At 34.8% G+C, this 21,506-nt stretch overlaps 2 protein-coding genes across 7 annotated transcripts in view; one reads left to right on the top strand and one right to left on the bottom strand.

Annotated features, from left to right (window-relative positions):
* LOC594379 (trichohyalin) overlaps positions 1 to 14,452 on the top strand; it is a 54,688-nt gene extending 40,236 nt beyond the window's left edge. For 5 of the 6 annotated variants that reach the window (XM_030973088.1, XM_030973087.1, XM_030973085.1 and 2 more), the window contains 8 exons: positions 705 to 787; positions 1,208 to 1,393; positions 2,050 to 2,187; positions 2,780 to 2,797; positions 7,172 to 7,318; positions 8,080 to 8,184; positions 8,622 to 8,849; positions 12,310 to 14,452. In XM_030973088.1, coding sequence (XP_030828948.1) covers positions 705 to 787; positions 1,208 to 1,393; positions 2,050 to 2,187; positions 2,780 to 2,797; positions 7,172 to 7,318; positions 8,080 to 8,184; positions 8,622 to 8,849; positions 12,310 to 12,591 — 1,187 coding nt within the window. In that variant the 3' untranslated portion in view covers positions 12,592 to 14,452. The remainder of the gene's footprint in view (positions 1 to 704; positions 788 to 1,207; positions 1,394 to 2,049; positions 2,188 to 2,779; positions 2,798 to 7,171; positions 7,319 to 8,079; positions 8,185 to 8,621; positions 8,850 to 12,309) is intronic. The other variant, XM_030973086.1, reaches the window with a different exon arrangement.
* Positions 14,453 to 15,385: 933 nt separating this feature from the next.
* On the bottom strand, positions 15,386 to 17,735 carry LOC115919230 (protein ATP6V1FNB-like). Its single transcript, XM_030972503.1, has one exon. The coding sequence runs from the start codon at positions 17,580 to 17,582 to the stop codon at positions 17,016 to 17,018; it is 567 nt and encodes a 188-aa protein (XP_030828363.1). The 5' UTR covers positions 17,583 to 17,735; the 3' UTR covers positions 15,386 to 17,015.
* Between the last annotated feature and the right edge of the window lie 3,771 nt (positions 17,736 to 21,506).

Below are 21,506 nucleotides of genomic sequence, written 5' to 3'. Positions count from 1 at the left end.
TTTATATGACATGTCATGACTGCAATGTATTGCCAATTTGTCTTCATGAGATAGTAATCTTCATATCATTTACCAAAAAAAATCACAGCCTTGCTTTTAGTTTTCTAAAAAAAAAATCCTCTGAATGTTGTGCTTTTATTGAAACAAGATTTTCTTGGGCCCAGAATTATGTGTTTTAGTAAGAATGGGGAATGATAATAGTATTTTAAGATGTGCAGTCATAAAACTCTTTTGATCGTCCCCACCCAGTTTCCCACATTTTTTGTGTAAATCATGTTGTTCATCTGTCAGTTGAGGGGTTGTTTGGTTATATTCTGTACAAACTGTCTGGTATTGCGAGGAAATGTGAGGTAATGGGTGTAGATGAAAGAGAAATACAGAGGGATGTAGTCATAAGGAAAGTTAAAGAGAGAAATGGAGAGATGGAGAAAAGGAGAGGAAAGTATGTAAGGCAGACGTTACAAAGAATAGAAAGATTATTGAAACTTGTGTTATTAGAAAAATTGAAATTGGCATCGAAAATGATAACCCAGGGGGAGGGGTAGTAAGATTCGATTATGTTGGTGTTGTTTGTGTAAACAGACAGTAATGCTTCTAATGCTTCATCACCTACATGTATGTGTCAACATGGCCATATATTTGATAGGGACCACCCTCTCTGTAGACTGGGCTCAATTCTTATTTTTCTATCTCTCCATATTCAGAGCGTAAACGTCGTCCAAATGAGGAGTTTGATGCAGAGGCTATGATGGCAGAAATTGAGGCTCAGTTTGCTGCTAAGAAAAGGGTAATTCATTTATAAAGATACAAATGTGTAACTAAGTGAAATATTTTCAAAGTTAGTATGACGTATCCTTGTGTTCTATGAAATCCATTCTATATCATTATTAGAATGTATATATAACGTCATTTTGATCTAAATTTCACTTTGATTGCAGGGTGAAAGAATTTTGATTTGTCCTTATTTAAGCATTCTGTATGGTATGCAGTGCATTACGTGAGCCCTTACACATTCAAACAGATTTTCACTTTTGAATGCTCTCACGCAAGGAAACCAAGAGATAGCAAAATATTATTGCATGGTCCTTGAGGTACTCTTTCACAAAGTGTGAGATATACCAAATTATTTCATCAGGTCAAAATCCTTTCAAACAAATGATCATGAAATGAAATGTAGATGTGTTTTCTTTTCATCCTTGCTTGTTAGGCAATGCAAGTTCAGCTTGAGAAGCAGCGTCGTCAGGCGATGGAGAAGATAGCCGCCAGGAAGCAGAGAATGGAAGATAGAAACTATGAAGATGAGATGGCTGTGGCTCTGATTCATGCTGCAGAGAAGAGTAAAACTCAGAAGGAAGAGGCAGCAGTGGAGCAGAAGAACAAACAGAATCAGCTGGTAAGTCATCTCCTCATCTCTTCACAAAACAGTCTCTCTGTGTCATGAACATTTGTCGGGGATATGATTAAAGTGTATATACTGAATGTATGTACAGCATGACAATTTAACATGCATTTTTAATGATAGAAATACCTTATGCAGAATTTAAGTTTATATTTTGTGTTGTGTTGTGTATAACATTTTTTTATTGAGATTACTTTGATAAATGGAATCAAACACAAATATGATGAGGAGTGGAAAGAAATTATGGTATTGTAAAATGCTGTGGGTCCCTTAAAAATCATCAGATTGTGTTTACTAATCTTTACATTTTTTAATTTAATTTAATTTCCTAAATCTCATATGCATCTTAAAGGCACACTGTCCTACTTGTAGCTACTTGCTCCCTCTATATAGAAAACTTCCCCAATCGGTGCCTGTTGGTCCCCCATGATCCTCTTGTTCTTATGTTAAATGAGAGCTGAGTTTATGAGATAGCCACATGTCACAGTGACCTCGCTGGCTCGCTGTGTGGTCTAATCCCTTCTGGCTGAAGTAGTAAAGCCTGCCTTTAAAGACTTATATTCATTCCAAATGTTGATTAAAAGAGTGTAATGTTAATATGAGCCACTGCCAGGAATCAACAAATATTTGTAATCTATTCCAATATCAAGATGCAAGACCGCTTGGCTGCCCGGCGAGAGCAGAGACGCAAGGCGGCGGAGGAACGGGCAGAAACAGAGAGACTGGCCCAAGAAGAACAGAAGAAGAGAGAGGTCTCTTTTGAAAGAGAGAAGGAGAAGAGGAAGAAGGTATGAGGAAATGCATTATGATCTCTTGATTTCATGATGGTATGTCTATTCTTTCTGATTTCAATTTTCAGTATCTAATGAAAGTCAGAAGACATTAATTCAATGTTATAATTATAACAGATGATAGTTATGCCCTTCTAGTTCTCAGCAAGGCATTAACTCGTATCATTGTACATAGTGTTAACATCCTTTTGTCTCTCAGCAGATCATATTGAATACTGTATGTATAGTTAGCTTAAAGAATTAGATTCTCCATAACTAAAACTCTTTTGATGAAATTTGCATGTACCATTTAACATAAGATACAAGAGTAATCAAGATACCAGTTTATCTGTTGAGAGGCAGAAGGATTTAACTCTATTTGAAATAAAATGAATTAACACCCTTCTAGCTCTCATCAATTATTGGCTTTTAGGAATTAATTTGAGATAATGAGAAATGAACCAATCAATGATTTAAACAACTACACCCCTGTATACCTGTTTCTTAATTTTGTGCATGAATCTTGTATCTTGTATTCCTTCACACCTTATAACTTGATCATCTTATACATCAATCCTATTTCATTCAATCAATTCCTGGAACCAATTAGGTGAACTTTGAAGCCGAGGTAAGCTTTAATTTATGTCAAATCTTTCACTTTTTTTGTTCATAGCACAATAACAATATCAATCGTCTGTTATGTTTAAAGACTGAACTTCCTAACATTCATTTTCTCATTGGAAAAAAAATAGGGATTTTCTTTGTAAACAGTGTATCAACAACAGTACCATGTACCTGTAATGTCCTGTATGTAGTACTGTCCTTATATTAATTAACAATGATAGTCATTTCAGTTACAAGTTTCCTAATACTAAATGTCTGTTAACATTGAACTTTAACATTTGAGAATATGGAATGGGAAGGCAAGTTATCATTCCTATCAACAACACTACCAAAATATATCATATTTTATCCCTAATTTGTTCAATACTCCCACAGTTTATAAATCTCCTGGAAGTCTTTTGACTGCATAATGTTGTTGTGTGTGGATGAATTCAGATTTGTCTTTAAGTATGCTATCTAACATGTTAAATGACCCACAGAGTGAATAACTTTTAAGTGTGGACAGATGCACTTTTTGTGTGCAATTTATGCAGCACTATAAATAGGAACTTATATGTAAAACTGACTGCATGTGTACCTGTTTTTAGCCTGTCATCACTGACCCCTCACCCCGGAAGCCCAAGAAAAAGGGCAAGAAAGGGGTGAGTTTTGGGGAACCACCCAAAGCTGACAAAGTGGTGAGTTGATGAGGTTTGCTTGAAGTTGTTGCAGAAAACAGCCACATACATGCAAAAGCAAGGCAAGGCTTTGTAGAACCATGCCCCCCCCCCCCTCCCCCTCCCCTCCCCATTCTAATGATTTGTATTGCCTGGCAGACAGAGGTTTATTCTTTCAATTTTAACATTGCCATAATTATTACAATGATATAATCCCTTATATTGATTATTAAGCAGATGCATATGCTAAAATATTAAAGATTAACACTTTGGATGTAACTAATAATAATGTCTATATATTAAGAAGATAAAAAAGAAGAATGTGGTGATTAAATTTGCCAGGTTTTTATAGAAGCACTTTCTGTTCTTGTTAAAACAAGCAGTGTTGTGTTCAAACTACTTGGGAGTTAATAATTATGTCTTTAAAATTTGACTTTCAACTTTCTGGTGCATTTTACACCTGTTTAAGCTCATTGAAAATGCTATAAAAGATTCTGGGACATGCAGTCTCATTATTTGTGAGAGTTACTATCTCTATAAGTCTGTAGACATGTAATGTCAGGCAATAAAATCACAAGAGTGCAAGTCTTCAAACCCTATCAAGATGGCGCAAACATCTTTGCATGTTCAGTGTTGATATCTGGGAGCATAGAACAAGCCCTAATGCAAAGCTCAAACTATAAGGGCTCCATAACAAGGGCAAAGAACACTCTCAAATTTAGATTGATTGGCTGCAGTACTGTGTGAAAAATCATATCATTTTTTTTAACACACTCTTATTTTTAAAAATGATTAATAGATTGTATTTGTAAAAATAGCAGTCAAATGATGTGCTTACTTAAAGCTGTATCTAAAGATGGATGCTAATTAAGAAACGGTTGTACTAAGATCAACATGTATATGAACACTGAACATGTAGTTCCCTCCCCACACCCCTAATCTATATGAAACTGCAGTGAATGCATGCATGTGCAAGGCAGAGTAAACCATTATCAGTGTCGGCAGTCTCAATTGCAGTTCTTGTATGTGTCAAAGTACATTTTTTTTTTGTCTGAATATGCTATTGTTTTTTTGTTTTTTTATGGATCTGGTTGAGATTTTGGATCATCGCGGTATCAATTTGAAATCATGTATGCTGATGAATCATATTATATCTGTTAAAGTGCAGGAAAGCCTTGCATAATCTATGTTGTAAAATAATGTTGTGTAATATGTAGTGAATGCAATGATTCCTGGCCTAAAAATGCTGTTATTGGTGTTTTTGTTTGTTTTTTGTTTTTTTTTTTTTTTTGGGGGGGGGGGGTTATCAATCGTGAAAGGGAATTTTAGCCCCTTGGTCATACCTAATTTGAACATTATTGATTGATGAGTAATTTAATACGCTCACCTTAACTCTTAACAACCTAAAACCTTATGCATGTAGCTTTGATGAGATGATCGTTAGTAAATGTCATCAGAGCATACGTATGTCAGCCTTGTTAGACCATGTTATCTCTACAATGGAAAAAAAAACTATGTTCCATGTGTTGAACATTGCTGATACATTTTGTGAACAACTTTATTTGAGGGATCACACCCTTGGTTTTTGAAAAATTGAAGACTGCACACAAGGTTAAATTTATGCTTTAGAGGTGGTGTTTTTTCCCTGTATAATTAAAGACTTAAAATGAAAGAAATTGTTGCCTGTATGCACATGCCATTCCAGTCTTCAACTGACCTGTACATGAATTGCATATCCACAAGTCCAAATCATCTTCATTTGTGAAACAAAACAAAAACTGTTCTTAAATTTATGGTATGCTGGGATTTGCCATTTAAAAAGAATGCACAGTTAGCTAACACTTCATCACTCAAACCAATCTGAATACCAGTAGGTTTTGGTATGGATGTGGATGTGTTGCTGCAGTTTTACATAGCGCTCATAGAATGTTCATCATTATTTCTGTTATGACTTGGGCAAGCTATGTGGCAATATGTACATGTAGGTTCATGTTATGATTGCTTGTACTCTCATCAGAATATTGAGATGATAAACAGAATGTAAAATGTATATGCATGTCTTTAGCAGTGTTTTTAATAATTCCCATTATAAAAGAATGCAGATGTACCTGCTATGTTGTTCGCCGTGATTGTTTTCTTCACTTTGATTTGCTATTTGTTATGTAATTGTGGGGGTGGTTGTGTGTTGCGTGTGTGGAATGTATTTGAATAATCATTACAGCCAAGGAAATGTTTTACATTGAATTAGTTTTCATTACAACAGCATGACCATTGAAATGCAAACACTTAAAAACATGAAAGATTATAAGTGAAAAAATAATACATCTAAATAAAGGTGAATTTGGAGAGTAACTGGTTTTTACTGTTGCTGTTATTTGAAGTCATCCAAACATTAATAAAAACAGAGCCATGCTAGCTAAAAAAATTAGTAAATAAGAGTGAAAATTGTCTGGGAAGCTAATATTTTACATCATGGATTTTTGTTCATGTTCTTGCATGGATTAGAAACCCCTAATTGCATGAAGGTATGCAGTAATTAAGTCAGAGGGAATAAATAAAAGCAAAATGCGGTTTTACTAACTTTTTACCAATATCACATCAATTTCACTTGAAACCTGAACTATTGCATTCCTAGGTAATATCATGTTTATTTTTAACACTGTAATTTTGTAAGTAGAATAAATTTCATGTGAACACTGTCAATTTATATTAAAGTTTCCTCATATATTTGTATATTCCTTTTTTATGTTAAATTGTACGCATGTTATGCAATTTATACCCACTGGTTTTAAAGATGTCAAGATTAACCATTCATACATTGCCAAGTGAAGCTCAAGTACAGCATGTAGTGATAATAATAATGTTTATGTTAGCTTCTCTCCTTCCCCTCTCTGTCTCACCTAACTCTAGCTGTATATGTAATTCTTTACATATAAAATAGAGCTGTTAAACTAAAAAATGGGATTCTATACCTGAAATTCCTCAAATATATGAAGCTGAACTTAATACCCACAATATGCATGAAAGAATTAAGATATATTATATTGGTACTAAATTGCACTTTATACTAACAAGAAACTTGTGTGTGCTAATTCAAGCAAGAAAAAAGCAAGATTTTATCTTTATATCTTCTGGACTTCTGTTATCTTGGTATACTGGGTGTGCTGAGCCAGAAAAATAAGGTGAACATTATTGGTCACCTAGCTTCCCCGTCATAGGTGAGGATTCTGTACATCTCAAGAAACATAAGGTTGCCAGGCATTCTTCCTGTTGACCTATCAGTGTTGTTGTATACCATTGTTCCTCATCTTGCCTCTGGTCTGGTGTGGACCTAGTCTGGACTGCAAGCCTCACAACTTTTTGCATTTGTTTGTGTGTTTGTTTCTTATGTCGCAGTTTTCCCCTTGTTTTCTCTCTCTCTCTCTCTCTCTCTCTCTCTAGCTGCTCCTGCTCATATGGACATAAAAAACAGCCCCTTCTTTTAGCACAGTCTTATTTTATTCTTTCAAAAGAGTTGTATGCCTTGGTTCCTTTTCTTGTCCTACTCTGGTCTTGGTTTATGACTTTTCTTCTGGTCCTAATAATTGTGTGCAGCTTTTCCTGGTCTGATCATTTGACAAGTCACCTGAAACATACCTTAGTTACCTGCTATAGGTAACAGATGAAAACAGATCATCAAGTATGTTCTTATGTTAACTTTGCTTGTGCCTCTCTTGTTTTAGGCTGGTCCTGGTCTGATGCGAGAGAAGACGGTGCTGGATGTGGACATGTCCGAGGATGAGAAGCAAAACCTGTCTAAGATGCTCCTCTCTCACCATAGCAACGCACAATGGAAGATGGAGAAGGAGCGAGAGAAAAGGGCAAATGAGGTGAATATATACCAATGCTAGCATTTATTGAAATAGAAGTACACCCTGACATCAATGATTTGAATAAAATCGGGAAGATAGGAGATTTAGGATTTTCAAACTAATGATAATAATAATAGTCCGTTCCTGTAAAACGAATAACACATAATGATATAAAGTCTCTATGCCCTTCCAAAGAGCTTAGGAAATTATTACCCTAGCTTTAGCTCCGGCAGCCGTTACTAGTGGAAAAATCTGGAATATATTCTTAATACTATGTTAGCGGCGAGAGGTATAAACAATATAAATCATGTCTAATGATTGGTAAATTTATGTGCATAAATGTAGCTGGTTGTGTTTGCAGATATTTCAGAGAGACATTTGCATATAAAGGATAGGTAGTATCAAGTTGTCATGACAATAGGCATAACTCTAACTTTCACAATTGAAGAAAAAAACCAGAAACCCACCGTGATTAAAAAGATGAGAACATTTCCAAAGATCATTTAAATCAAACACAAATTGGCAATTGGAAATCCCATTAAATTTGTGTCTTGGCAAATTTGAGTACTGTGTAATTAGTTGAACGCACTTCCCTTTCTTCAGGGTCAATTTAGAGATGTGCAGTATACTTTTAGGGAAATAGAATGTTTTCAGTAATAATATGGACATTTCAAATTTCTGCAAATTGACACTGGTTGTGTACATGTACCTTTATTGCTATTTTCTTTAGTAACAATATTTTGATGGCTTGACTCTGCTCATTCTTTATCATTCCACAGCTTAAAGAACGACTGGAAATGCGCAAGACTCGTATCCAGGATGCTGCAACCACCATCTTGGGACTGGGAGAGAGACAGAAAACTATGGTGGAGAATAAAAAGAAGGTAAGAGATGGTTCCGGCATGTCCCCCCCCCCCCCTCCAAGCTACTACCCAACCAAAATCAAAGAGCCCTCCACACCCCAGGGCTCCGCCCACTCCAAAACAGGGCGTCTCCTGGGCCAGAAGGAAAGAGAGCAGTTCACCAACCTAGCCATCAAATCCTATCTCAATAGACTAACAGTTCTGAAATTACACTCACTATCATATACTAGATATGCAGTGTAAACACACTATAGAATTGTGGCAAACTACTGAAACAGTGCTTGCTCGAAAGAAATTATAACATTTTTCATATTAATACTTTGTATATTGGCTTCGAACAGAGATGAAATGTTTATCAAATCAATCTTGCTTTTTCATACTCTTTCAATATCAACAATTTGTATGGTAATGCAAACTAGAAATGAAACATCCATCAAATCATTCTTGTTCCTATCTAGGATGAAAGGGAGCGTCAGATAGCGCTGGTGAAGGAACGTGTGCAGCGTGTACGGTATGAACGCACCCAGACCATGAAGTTCAAAGGTGACGACAAGAAACGGTTCAAGGACTACCTAGAGAAGGAGGATTCTGGTCTGTCAGAGGATGAGAAGATGACGAAGATAGCTGACCGGATTAATAGCCAGTTTAAGAGGCATGAGTCCAGCTATAGGGCAGGACACAAGAGTGTAAGTTACCATTATGATACATTGCTTGATTCTTCATGGAATCCAGTGGAATATACATACATTCATTAATTTTGACGGGGACAAAGTTCACTTTCAGGTAGATTATAAGGAAATAATTTATTCTCCCTTCTAATTACACTTTACTGATCTATCAGTGGAAGTGGAATATCCATGTATAAAATAGTTTATTGGACAACATGCTAAGACTTTTTGACACATCATCACCTACCGAAATTGTGGATTTTCTTTAAGAATTTGATTAACACTATAGAGCTGAATTGTATGTGTCCTTGTTAAATCTATTTTCCTTAGGGAAAGTCAAGTTTTTTTTTAAGTTTCTTCATTGATTGTCAACATATAACATGCATTGTATTTTTCAAATTAACCAAGGTGTTCATGTACTAACTTTAATTATTTTAATCCATGTGTTCCTTATGGTATTAGACATGTACCTATCTTTTTTCTGGTTGTCTGATGTCTTAAGTTTTATTATGATAATCAAACAGGTAGGCAACATATTTATCCCTATCAATCATCATAAGTGTTTGTCTTTAAGTATCCCTTATCTTTTTTGATACGTGGCAATTAGTTAACTCCATTCAATAGCATAAAAAGAGCTGCAGTCAAAATATAGATTCTGGTTTTAAATCCAAGTTAATTTCCACTTGCATAAAGAAATCATTACACAGTCTCCTTTGATAGGAAGTAAAGCCATAGGTAACATGGATCTGTGGACAAATTTACTTTCTGAACATCCTAGCTTGATCAAATTTAAGGAACAGAAAAATTTTCAGATAGGGTCCTAAAAATTTGTATCACCTTTAGGTATCTGTACATCATTAATCTTGTATTTTTAGGGCGGAATGCTCAGCAAGAGCATCAACCCACGCTGTCATGCTTGTCTCCATTATTTGGAGGAAGAAAGGAAGAAATTTGTATGTAAAATAGAGAACTTTGCAAGAATTTCCAAAGATTCACCAATTTTTTTTGGTGCACCCATTTTATTTATTACTTTCACTTTGAATTTTTAGTTAATTTTATATATCTCATTTAAGTTTGAATTATTGTTAATTGCATTATATTTTATGATTACAATTTTTAGTTACTTTTTTCTGTGTTTTATCAACAACTTTTCAAGTTATTTATTTATATTTTAAAAAAGATAAACTTTTAGTTTTCACCACCTCCTACGTACTCTGGAGCTCAAAATGCCTCATCATTTGATACTGGTTAAATTATCTTAATTTCAGAAAAACTGATTTTTCACTGCATGTCAAATATGAAGTCTGTCTTGGTCAATTTTTAAAAATTCTTATAGCAAGATACAAAATCCATTCTATACCATGTATATTATCATAATGAATTGATTCAAGTCTGATTTATATACCCTGGCCTTGGTATAAATATGGAAGAATGATAATATAAGCCGCCCTATCATATCTTTAAATCTGTAAAGCATATTTAGAGGTAAAAAGGATAATCATTTTGATTGCTCTGTTCTTATTTTGTCTGAGCAGTGAAAGATCAGTTGCACAGGTCAGTCTTTCATTTTGAGGTTTTAGTGAGAATTTGCAGTATTTCATTTACCGGTAGATTTGATTTTGAAGGGGTTAAGATTGTTACCCAGCATCAACTCTGCTGTGAATCACTTCCTAAAGTTGGATTGATCCTTAAACCACCTCTTTCTTTCCTTGAAATGAACCATGCACATTTCATTTTATTAAAGAAATAATTATTTAAATTAAATCATTAATTAGCACTTCACCTACAGCTAATACAATTTATGGATGATCAATCTTCATACCAGTCTCTGAAGTATTCTTACATGTTCAGTACCTGATAATTTCATTCTTTTATATTTCATAGGCTAATCAAATTGCTTTTAATTTTAATGTATGCCACTGCACATGTTGAATTACATCATTCTTAGTGGTACAATAAGGTACTCACTTTCAAAATCCAATTTTCATCTAGCACTCCCCTACACATGCCAATTACACCACAGTAGTAAGTTTGGGTTGATGTCACAAAAAACTTGTGTCTTATAGTTTTGAATTTGTGTCATCCATTGTTTGTAATCACTACACCATCAAACATTTCATCCAGTAAGATGAGAGAAAAGTGATCTTCTTGATTTTGTTTTTCCTTCACTGTTACCTTAATAAGTTGTAAACCAGCATATCAGATAATTACAGAATGGATGATAAAACAGCGCAGCAATGGCTGTAGAAAGCATCTTTATTTCCCTTTTTCTCCAAATGACACTATAATCTGTAAAAGATAAATGAGTTCAGTGTTTCATTCGTATCCACTCTTTTACCTCAAACCTTACTTGTTTAATAACGTTTCTCAGTCATAAATGAAATATACACTGACATTATTTTTCTCCAATCAACTACATGTAGGCATGTATTACAGTATCCACATCAAGTTGACTGTGTACATGTGTATTTTTGTTCATGACATCTTTTATGTAGATATGTTTCATCTTTATTTTGATTTTTAATATCACATGAAAATCACTCTATTAATTGTGCCCACGTGCAAATGAATGTTCCTGTATATCTGTTCCTCTACATGAATTTAGTTACAACCAAACTGGATTTTTATTTATTTATTTATTTTTATTTTTTTAAATGAAGAAACCCTCCTTTGAAGTGTTGTCTTGAGTAGAAACAGGAATCAGATTGAACAAATAGTGGAATTTTGAAAGCATAAAAATGTTAAGATTTTAGTTGAAAACAGATACAAATATATGTTTTGGGAGTGTAAAAGAGAGTTCTCTATGATTGAATGAATTGCAGATAAGACTCTCCATACAAATATTGATCTTGACTTTCAAATATTTTGCACTCATTCTTGGTTTTATTTTTCTGAAACTTAAACTTTTACTAACATTTTTTCTAGATTTTTCTACTTCCATCCTACCATGAAGGGCCCCTTCATATTGTGTTTACTTTGCATGCTGTGTTGTCGGTTGGATCTGTGCTTCATGGATGTTGTTGAAAAGATGTAGAAAATATCTTCACATTAAAATATGAAATGTCAAGCTGGTGTAAATTTTACAGTCATTGCAACTATATAGTGATGATGTGTTTTCTCCCTGGAAGAATTATACCATGTACAATAAAAGCTGTTTGTTTACCTTCAGGAAGCATGATCATATAAAGAAAAAAAAAATAAAGAAATAAAAGATTATTATTATTATTATTTCTATAAAGATTCTACCAACAGATTCCACTGGCTTTATCTGAGTCTTGTATCCAAACTGATATAATCTAATTTGAGCAAAAAGAGCAAACATCACCCAAGGTTAAGAATAAGAGAAGTAGTCTTGACTCAGCATGACTGATGATAGTGGGTGATCGATCCTGTGCATCCATCTTCTTTTATTTGAAAGTGATTATTTTTATTTATATTTCTTTGTTTTGTTTCTTTATTTATTTGATGGATCTCACAGGCCTTTGAACCTGATGAGGATGAACTTGCATCAAATTCCTCCGGTTCCAAGCCCGCCACGCCCCAGGGCTCCGCCCGACCCAAAACAGGGCGTCTCCTGGGCCAGAAGGAAAGAGAGCAATTGATCAAGTCTCGCCAGGCCAAGAGGAGAGAGATCAAGAAGGTCAACAACAGTATCTCAGCCGCACCCGACATGGACTCCCTCGCCAAGATGATTGAGGACCGCAAGAAAGCCGGTATGCAGCAGGAGGAGGAGGAGGAGGATAATGGAAGTGAGGTTTAAAGAGAAAGAGATACTTGTGAGGAGGAAAATTTGGTGATGAGCATTTTTCAAATTTTGGTTTCATTTGAAAGAACTCAACATTTGAGACATGTGGTGTGCTTGGTTGACCAAAAAACAAGGGTTATCCATAGCTTTGAGTTCAGACAATTTCCAAACTTTTTCTTTCATTTAATCAAACAACAAATGTTCCCATGTTAGTGTTTAGAAGGAAGATATTTTAAGCTATGTATGCTTGGTCCAAATTTATGGTGCACTCATGAATTTTGGGGGCAGGATTTCCTGCCCCCAACAGTATGGAAGGGCAAAATAAATAAATCTTTAAGCCATAAATATGATCTATATTCTTGATATTTTCCTTAAAAAAGATGTTGCATCATGAATAGAATAGAATATTACTTCTATGATTCCAAGATACTGATATCATGACAATCATTGCTGTTTAGGTATGCCTTTATTGAAAAGAGAAAGGAAAAGAAAATCAGATTTTAAAGAATTTATTATGTAGATATTTATTGCATGTTAATGAATATTCTTTAAAGACTGAATTCAGCATTCGAATGTTACAATTGTGAGAAAAATATATTGTGCAATGGCATACTCAAGATAGAAATGATTTCTGTTCCGTTATGTATTGTAATATAATTCTAGTAATTTCCCTATGCATTGACATATTCCTTTTTTTTTATACTTTTTATCATTAATTCAGTAATTATTATGTATTTGTGGTTGATGAGTTTCTCTGTAACTGTTTAATTGTTATGTAAAATATGTAGTTGTGTACATGTACTTCAATGTGGATATAATATTTATTCTCAATTTCAGTCTAGACTAGCAGCAATGTAACTCATTATTGGAGAATAAAGATTTGTGCTTGTCTACTCCATGACATTTCAGGTTACTTTATTAAGTTAGTTTTTGATAATTAATTTTCATACTTCCTCACCTAGATGTTTGCAGACTTGAAAATTCATTGATTGAAACTGAAATTAACATTGTATAATATATGTTTCAATAAATCACACTTTAATTTATCTTGCAAATTAGAATTGTTAATAGATTTAGCAATGACTTGAAATGTATTCTTTATGATTCTTACATGTGGGTATACATTCTAGTAATACACACATTTGATAAATTTGAATGTGCAGTAGTATAACAAAAGAGGGAAAAAGAATATATAATCATATTCAAGTGCATTTACCTGTACATGTATTTAGACAAACCAGGTGTCTAACATATCCAGCTTGGATTCATAGATAAGATGTAAAAGCATAAAAACAATGAAATATTAACCAAGATAATTATAATGATTTATGTTCTCTACTTGACAGAATATACTTAATCTTTAGTTGATACTTCTAAATGTACTTTGTCCATAGTAGTATGGCAACGGAATGTTTCAGTATATTAATATATAGACTTTGTTATCAAAATCAAGAGATATAGATATATAGTTTTTATAGCAATCTTTTACTCTATAATGCCTTGATGCCTTAAATTCAAATCACCTTTATTCACAAATTGAAATGTAATCAATATACATATACTATTTTTTTATCAATTCAATTTATTGTATATATGTCCATGTCTTTCATGAAGGTGTGCATCCGTCCATTTTCTATTCATTAATACATGTACTTTATTGTGATTCATATCGTAATTAGTAGCATCACTTATTTTCTAATCAGGCATTTTTTCAGGCATTTGATATAAATTATTATTGAGAGATATTTAGAAATGAGTCATAAAATGTAATACATCTCACTTATATACATGTAGTGTGTTTTATCACCTGTATTTTATTTTGTGTGTGATAGTTTGTTTGCTGTTCAATAAATATCTTTTAATCCACTTACAGAAATTTTAATGTGTGTTAAATGTATTTATTGATTTGTACTTCAATGGAAATTAACCCTATATAGAAAAAAGTTCAGAATGGAAACAGGGAAACAGAATAAATATTGTTTCAAATGGACCATTTTGTCGTTTATGTTTATGTCCAATTTGACCCCCCCTCCATCCTGATTCGTATAATAATGTTTCAAAGAAATTAGTTGATATTTCACCCTGTATAGCTGTTGCCAACGTAAATTAAATAAACAGATTCTAAAGAAAAGTCAACATTAAGGATAACACAAGTACATAATTCGGTCTATCAGTATCATCAGTTCATGTAAGATGAAAAGAACAAGTATTTTTCTTATCTGCAGATGCCCTTTAAGAATTGTATGAACAATCCAACAGTTCATTTTTATGTCCCCACCTTCATCACTCAAAGCTATGTTAATATTTGTCATTCTTCTGGAACAATCTATTCACCTTCCTTTCTGGCTTCACTCTCTCTCTCTCTCTCTCTCTCTCTCTCTCTCTCTCTAGCTCTCATTCCCTCACTTTCTCTCCCATCTCCTTGCCCCATCCCCTCAGATATCATTTTTAAAGTCTCTTATTCTCCATCTCCTCACTTTCTCTCTCTCTCTCTCTCTCTTTCCTGATCTCTATTTCTCCCCGTCTCTCATTTGTTCTCTTGCACATCTTCATGCTGATCATCCCCTTTCATTTTTTTTCTCCATCCGTCTCATTTTCTCTCTCCCCTTTTTCCCTACTCTCTTTCTCTCCATTTTCTTTTTCATTTCTCTCCTTTCCTCTTCCTCAATCTTCTTTTTTTCTTACTATCCACATCACTTTCTCCCTGTTAGCTGTTTTTGTTCACTCTCTTCCTCTCCTAGTAAGTCTCTACTCCTGTATTGCTAATAGCTTCTTTTTTATATAAAATAATCGAGCATAATCCAAGCAATTAGAGAACAATATAATTTTAATGGCAAATTCCAAAAAGAGGAATAAGAAAGTGATTTGATTTCACAATACTTCAAAACTTTATACATAAGTGAAAATCCAATAGTTTGTTCCATGCTATTTGTTCCAAATGAAACAAACATTCACATGTAAGATAAAAAAAAACTTGAGAAGGAATGTCAATGAAGCAAAATAGATTGATAGATAGATTCATCCCGTCACCCGAGTTGCTATCTGTTGTAAACCAGCATATCAAATAATTACAGAATGGATGATTAAACAGCGCAGCAATGGCTGTAGAAAGATGCACCTGAAAACGGATTGAATAAATTCTTTTTTTACATCTTCTCAATTTTCTTAACAATCCTACTGTTGAGTATTCAAGGAATGCTGGTCAAAGAAATACATCAAAAATATCTGCGTAATAAGTATTAGGCAATTTTAGTTGCTACATTCCCTTCAAAAACATACCCTCTCATGCGAAAGCTGTGCCAAAGGAAAACTGATTCTACCAATATAATGTATATGAACTACTTTTTAAGGTAGTCCAATTTGGCATCGATCAAAAAAAACTTTAAGAAGCTTGAAATGTGAGAAGTAATATTAGATTGTAAAGACATTTTGGGGGAGGGATGATAGGCACAGGAATGTACAATAAAGATATTGCTAACAAGAAATGTTGGCCTTGTTCAACTTAATTGCAATGTGTAAAGAACAAACAAATGGAAACAATAAATTAGAGGTGCATATCTAAAATAATTATTCAATTCAATTTGATATAGAAGTTTTATACAACATTTAAGTTATTGCATGATCTCTACTCAACGATGGTACTCATCTCAAACATCAAATATATTGTTAACATTATGATGTATTAACAAAGTCATTTATTGTAGACATTTTAGATATACAATTAAACTTTGTCACACAACTTTTTTGCCAAATTTTACAAAACAAAACCAAAAATAATGAAAATGAATGCATAGATTTTGAGATTTCAAGAATACTGTTTCAATTATGAAAAAAATATTTATATGATACACACATAAATGTAGCACTGATATCACAAACTAAGCTTTAGTATGGATGGAAGAATGACATTTAAAAAAGAAGCACTCTCATCTGCCTTTTACATGGGTGAAATTTGGCATGTGATGAAGTGAACCTTCACAATCTTGAAATCCAGAAATTCTAGAAATACATTAAACCAAGTAGAGAATGTTGATTATCTGATAATATGGTTACAAAGGAAATAGAACCCTAAGACTTTGGTTAGACTTTAGATGATCTTGAAATGCAGTGAGTAGTCAATAGATGAAAATCTGATGAACCAGATGTGACAAAACCCTCAGTTGCTTTGGCATAATGACACTCGTTCTTGTGAAACAATTCAAAGACATCTCAGACTTAGAACTGCTGTCTCCGGACGACGGTTATGTTATGATGCAAATGTCCAGCACTTTGTATTTCTTTCTTGCTTTTTCTTTTTTTGATGAAAACTGGAACGTCTCTCTCACTGCACATGTGCACATCAAGCACCAGGCTTGAAAAATGGAAATGGAACCTATCTTGTTAGTAGTATTTAGATTAATTGTTCAAACTGTCAGTCTGATTGCTCATTCTTCTAGAAATTAGAATATTCCATTTGTACGGAAAAATGAGTCTTTGACGATACGTGAACGGCCATATGTAGGTGCACGGAATTCCTTGACGACATCATTTAGCCTCCATCCATACTCCCAAGAACTGGTCAGCGGAACCTCATACTTCATCTCAGGCTTCTTTAGTTTACGCATCTGTAGATAGGCATAGCGTCCTGTTCCTTCTTTGCTGAATCCCTTGAACAACTGCTCCCTAACATCCGATGTGACGGGTCTCATTTCAACCAACAGAGCATTAGGATCTTTGCCGGCAATTTTTTCTAGTTCTTTCTTGGAATTTTCCTGAGCTTTAGAGGCGTCGGTCTTGTCAGCTGCTTTCTTGGTTTTCTTGGTTTTCAAAGACTGGACAGGAATAAGTTTCACCTTGGGCACCATATCAGGTCGCTTCTTCCTAGCGACCGCTGCCTGGCCTCCCTCGCGAGACTCACGGGCGAATTCCTTGCTGTACTTCTCATGCCAAGCCAATCTTGTGTAGGCTTCTTTGTGGATGGATTCAGTCCAGAAATTCTGCCGTTGTACGTCAAATAATTCACCCATTCTGCTATGTCTTAACTGTTCTTTGATCTGGAAAAAGAACTGACGCTAGAAATGGCAAGGCGAAGCACAAAACAATGTTAAATTAACATTTATGTTTACGTGGTCTCGGGATCCGCAGTGCAGCGTCGTAGGTAGGTGGATCATAAGAGTGTAAACACTACACGTGAATTGCGGGTGGGTTGTTATGGATACGCCGGTTTGGGCATATACCACTAGCAAAATAGGGGTTATACTTTTTAGAACGATAAAGTGGCATCAAGTGATGTAGTTTTTATTACGATATAGCAGCTTATGAAACCAAAACTAATCTTAAATATGATAAATGAAAAGATTTGTTTGTCGTTTTTGCATTATATCCTCGTTTAAGTTCGTGAAAATATCAATATCAATAACCATATTATGTGAACTATTGATCCTGTGCTTGTATCACCCCTATCGACGGACCAGACCAACTTAAGCCGTCTTCGGGTGTGTGTACCATCGGTACTGTGAACAAAAGGAGGGACGAACAATTAGAACTTAACAGTTTGATGTATATATAGGCAGTAGGCTACATGTATATTTCATACAAATTGATTGATTGATTGATTTGTATTCGCCAAGCTTCCAATATACAACAATATACAAGAATAACAGATCAAAAATCAATTCAGCTTGAACAGGATAACCCACGAAAGCTCGAGAGCTAATATCGGGACAGACATGTACCAAATTAACCCCCCCCCCCCCCCCCCCCCCCCCCACTCAGTTATTTAGGGTACGCATCATTCATTCCCACGGTTTTTCCTCGATAATGCCGACAAAACCCAACTATATATTACTGTTACAAAAGTCTGGACAAATTCTTCAAATGTTACAGAAACTGGAAGGTTGTCTACATGCCATTCGCTCCCGGGTTAACTGAAAACTTTCTGCTCTTGAACGACAACAAGAAGGAAGTGCTACACCTGTTTTTTCACCGAAGAAGAAATATAACAGATCGAACTCCCTCCGATTAAAAAAGCCAATGGCTCTATCAATTCCTCCAAAACAGTTGTTAACTTAGATGTTACGTTTGATCAAAAACCTTCCATGTCGATAGTATTTGTAATAAAGCATCCTTCGCCCTGGGAAAAATTCGTAAAATTCGTAAATTCCTCTCCAAGTCAGGCGCGTACGCAGGGGGGGGGGGGGGGGGGGGTTAAACCTCCCCTCGAGTTTTTGCTATGTGTATGTTTTGTGTATGTTTTTTGTGAAACCCCCCCCCCCCTTTGAGTTTTTGTTTTTGTTTTTTGTTTTTTAATACAAAAATTATTTTAAAGAAATTATGCATATGGCTGACCTAAAAAAGGTGACCCTACCCCCCCCCCCCCGAACGGAACAAAATGTCAAATTTTCAAATTTCGAGACCAAAAAAAAAAGAAAAAAAAGTGTCCTGTTACCCCGTAAATGTTTTGACATGAAAGAGGGAGCATATTATTTAAATACTTAAACATGATCAGTAAACTTTGTAGCGAATTTAGGTCGAATACTGTTAGGGTTTTCAGTTTGTATATATATTGGACCAGAAGCGGATCTAGAGGGGGGGTTGGGGGGTTGCAACCCCCCCAAAAAAAAATTCCGGGGACCATTTTTTTTAAATCTTATCTTATTTTATTCTATTTCTATGTATTTATTTCATTTATTATTATTATTATTATTATTATTATTATTATTATTATTATTATTTCTTTTTGGGGGGAGGGGGGGGGGGTGGGCGAACAAATGTCACAGAGTCCCTTGCCCCCCCCCCCCCCCCATCAGCTTTTTTGAGGACACGGGCCACCGCCGAAGTGACAAGCTAGGCCAGCGTTGCCGATTCTCATCCCCAAAATCCCCACATTAAAAAAAAAAAAAAAAATTGGGGGATTGTTGAAGTCTTTGGGGATGAAAAATAAATATTTGGGAATGAAAATAATATTGAGTTTTATGAAAAACGAATTTGGGGATTTTCTGTCAAAATTTGGCAACTTTGGGGATATTTTAAGTGTCGTTTGGGTGGGGATTTTGTGAAGATTTAACCTGGCAACGCACGCTGAGCTGGGCTGCTCATTTCCTGGATTACTTGTTCAAGTTGCTCACTTTTTTATCAGTCTGGTCTGAGTGTAGTGACAAGCAATATGGAAGCAAACAGGGCAAAGAAGTTGCGGCAATCCAGTCTCGCATCTTTTTTTACAGCTTTTTATGGTCTCCATTGTGTTAATAGATGCCAGGAAAACATCACTTACGGGGTTCAAATAAACACCCCCCAAAAAAATCGGCTCGCCGCTTCGCGGCTCGTGGACGATGCTCCGCATCGTCATTATTTTGGTCAACCCCCCCCCCCCTTAGCAAAAAGCTAGATCCGCCCCTGTGGACTTATACTATCAGAGGATAGTCTAAATCATTATTATTGAACATTGATTAATTTTACTAATTTATTTTTATTATAGGTATAATAAATGCTTTGCACGCAAAGTTTCTGTGTCGTACTATGATGTGATGGGATGAAACGAGAATGGAATGAAAAAATAATGATAAGTGAACATGAAATACATACAATAAGAATGATTGATGATTACTAAAAGATTAACTTTCATAATGATGAGCTCACTAATTTTGAGCATCTCAACCATGAAATACATTTAAAATTACGGAACATTTGATGAAACACTTTGTTCCGGAATCACTTCACTTATGAAAACGTATTTGATGCCTTGATAATAACATGTTATTCAAATAAACAGAGAATGATTCTATGCATGGCCTGAAATTGCAAATTTGTAAAACGTAAAGTAACAAAAAATTGAGAACTAAATTTATGAAAACAGGAGTATAGAAATTTAATCTTTTTCATTATTAATATATTACAAAATTTTATGCTATATTCAGCAAATATTACAAAATAAACATAAACGACGACATATGGAATGAAGTTGAATAAAACACCTACAGTATAAGCTTCTAATGTTGTATAACTTCACTTTACATAATTATCTTTAAAAAAAACAAGAAAAGAACTTTTTCGTTTTATACCATATTTTGGTACATGTATGTATAGGTATAATTAATGAATAACGGTACATTTGAACAGATTTTCAAAAGAATAAATTACACCCTAAAGGAGATAAGATCATGTGCCCTGGATCCTGTAACAAACCAGCTCACGCACCCAAACAAAATTCCTTCCCGGGGACCATGTGATGAGGCACTCCATCAACCTGTCGTCAATGGAGGGACCACAGTACCCGGAATCCAGATGTATGGAATTCTCTACCTAACAATATTGGAAATATAAATATAAGTATATGGGTTTTTGTTTGTTTCTGTTGTATACGAGTTTTCTTTGGGGCAAATAAGTTTATGTAAATTCAAATCTTTATTGTGTTCACCACATTTTTTTCAACTACTTTATGGATAGATATCTCGCCAAACTCATTTATTTGGGTTTTTTCCCTTTTCCCATTATTGTTTAGTATTGTAATGTGCTTATGTTTATTCCTGTGAAAGATTGAGTATGTTATTTACAGTACTCTGCTTGCAAATGTATGTGTTCTTGCAGGCACGTACGCAGGATTTTTTCAAGGGGGGGGGGGGGTTTAACATTTATAAATCGGGCCGAAAATTTCGCAACGACTCAGCACGCTGAATAAGCGGGGGGGGGGGGGGGGGGGGGGGGGGGGGGGGGTAAGAGGACACTTTTTTTTTTTGTATCGAAATTTGAAAATTTGACATTTTGCTCCGTTGGGGGGGGGTAAGGTCAGCTTTTTTAGGTCAGCCATGGGAATTTTTTTTTTTTTTTTTTTTTAATAAAAAAAAAAAAAATCCAAAAGGGGGGGGGGGGGGTTAGGGAAATTTAGGGGGGTTTACACAAAAAAAAATACCAAAGGGGGGGGTTTAACCCCCCAAACCCTCCCCCTGTGTACG

The sequence above is a fragment of the Strongylocentrotus purpuratus genome, unplaced genomic scaffold, assembly GCF_000002235.5.
Source record: "Strongylocentrotus purpuratus isolate Spur 01 unplaced genomic scaffold, Spur_5.0 spur5_scaffold_6, whole genome shotgun sequence".
Taxonomy (NCBI): domain Eukaryota; kingdom Metazoa; phylum Echinodermata; class Echinoidea; order Camarodonta; family Strongylocentrotidae; genus Strongylocentrotus; species Strongylocentrotus purpuratus.
The sequence above is the reverse complement of the archived record's forward strand: the minus strand, read 5'-3'. Positions and strand labels throughout refer to the sequence as shown.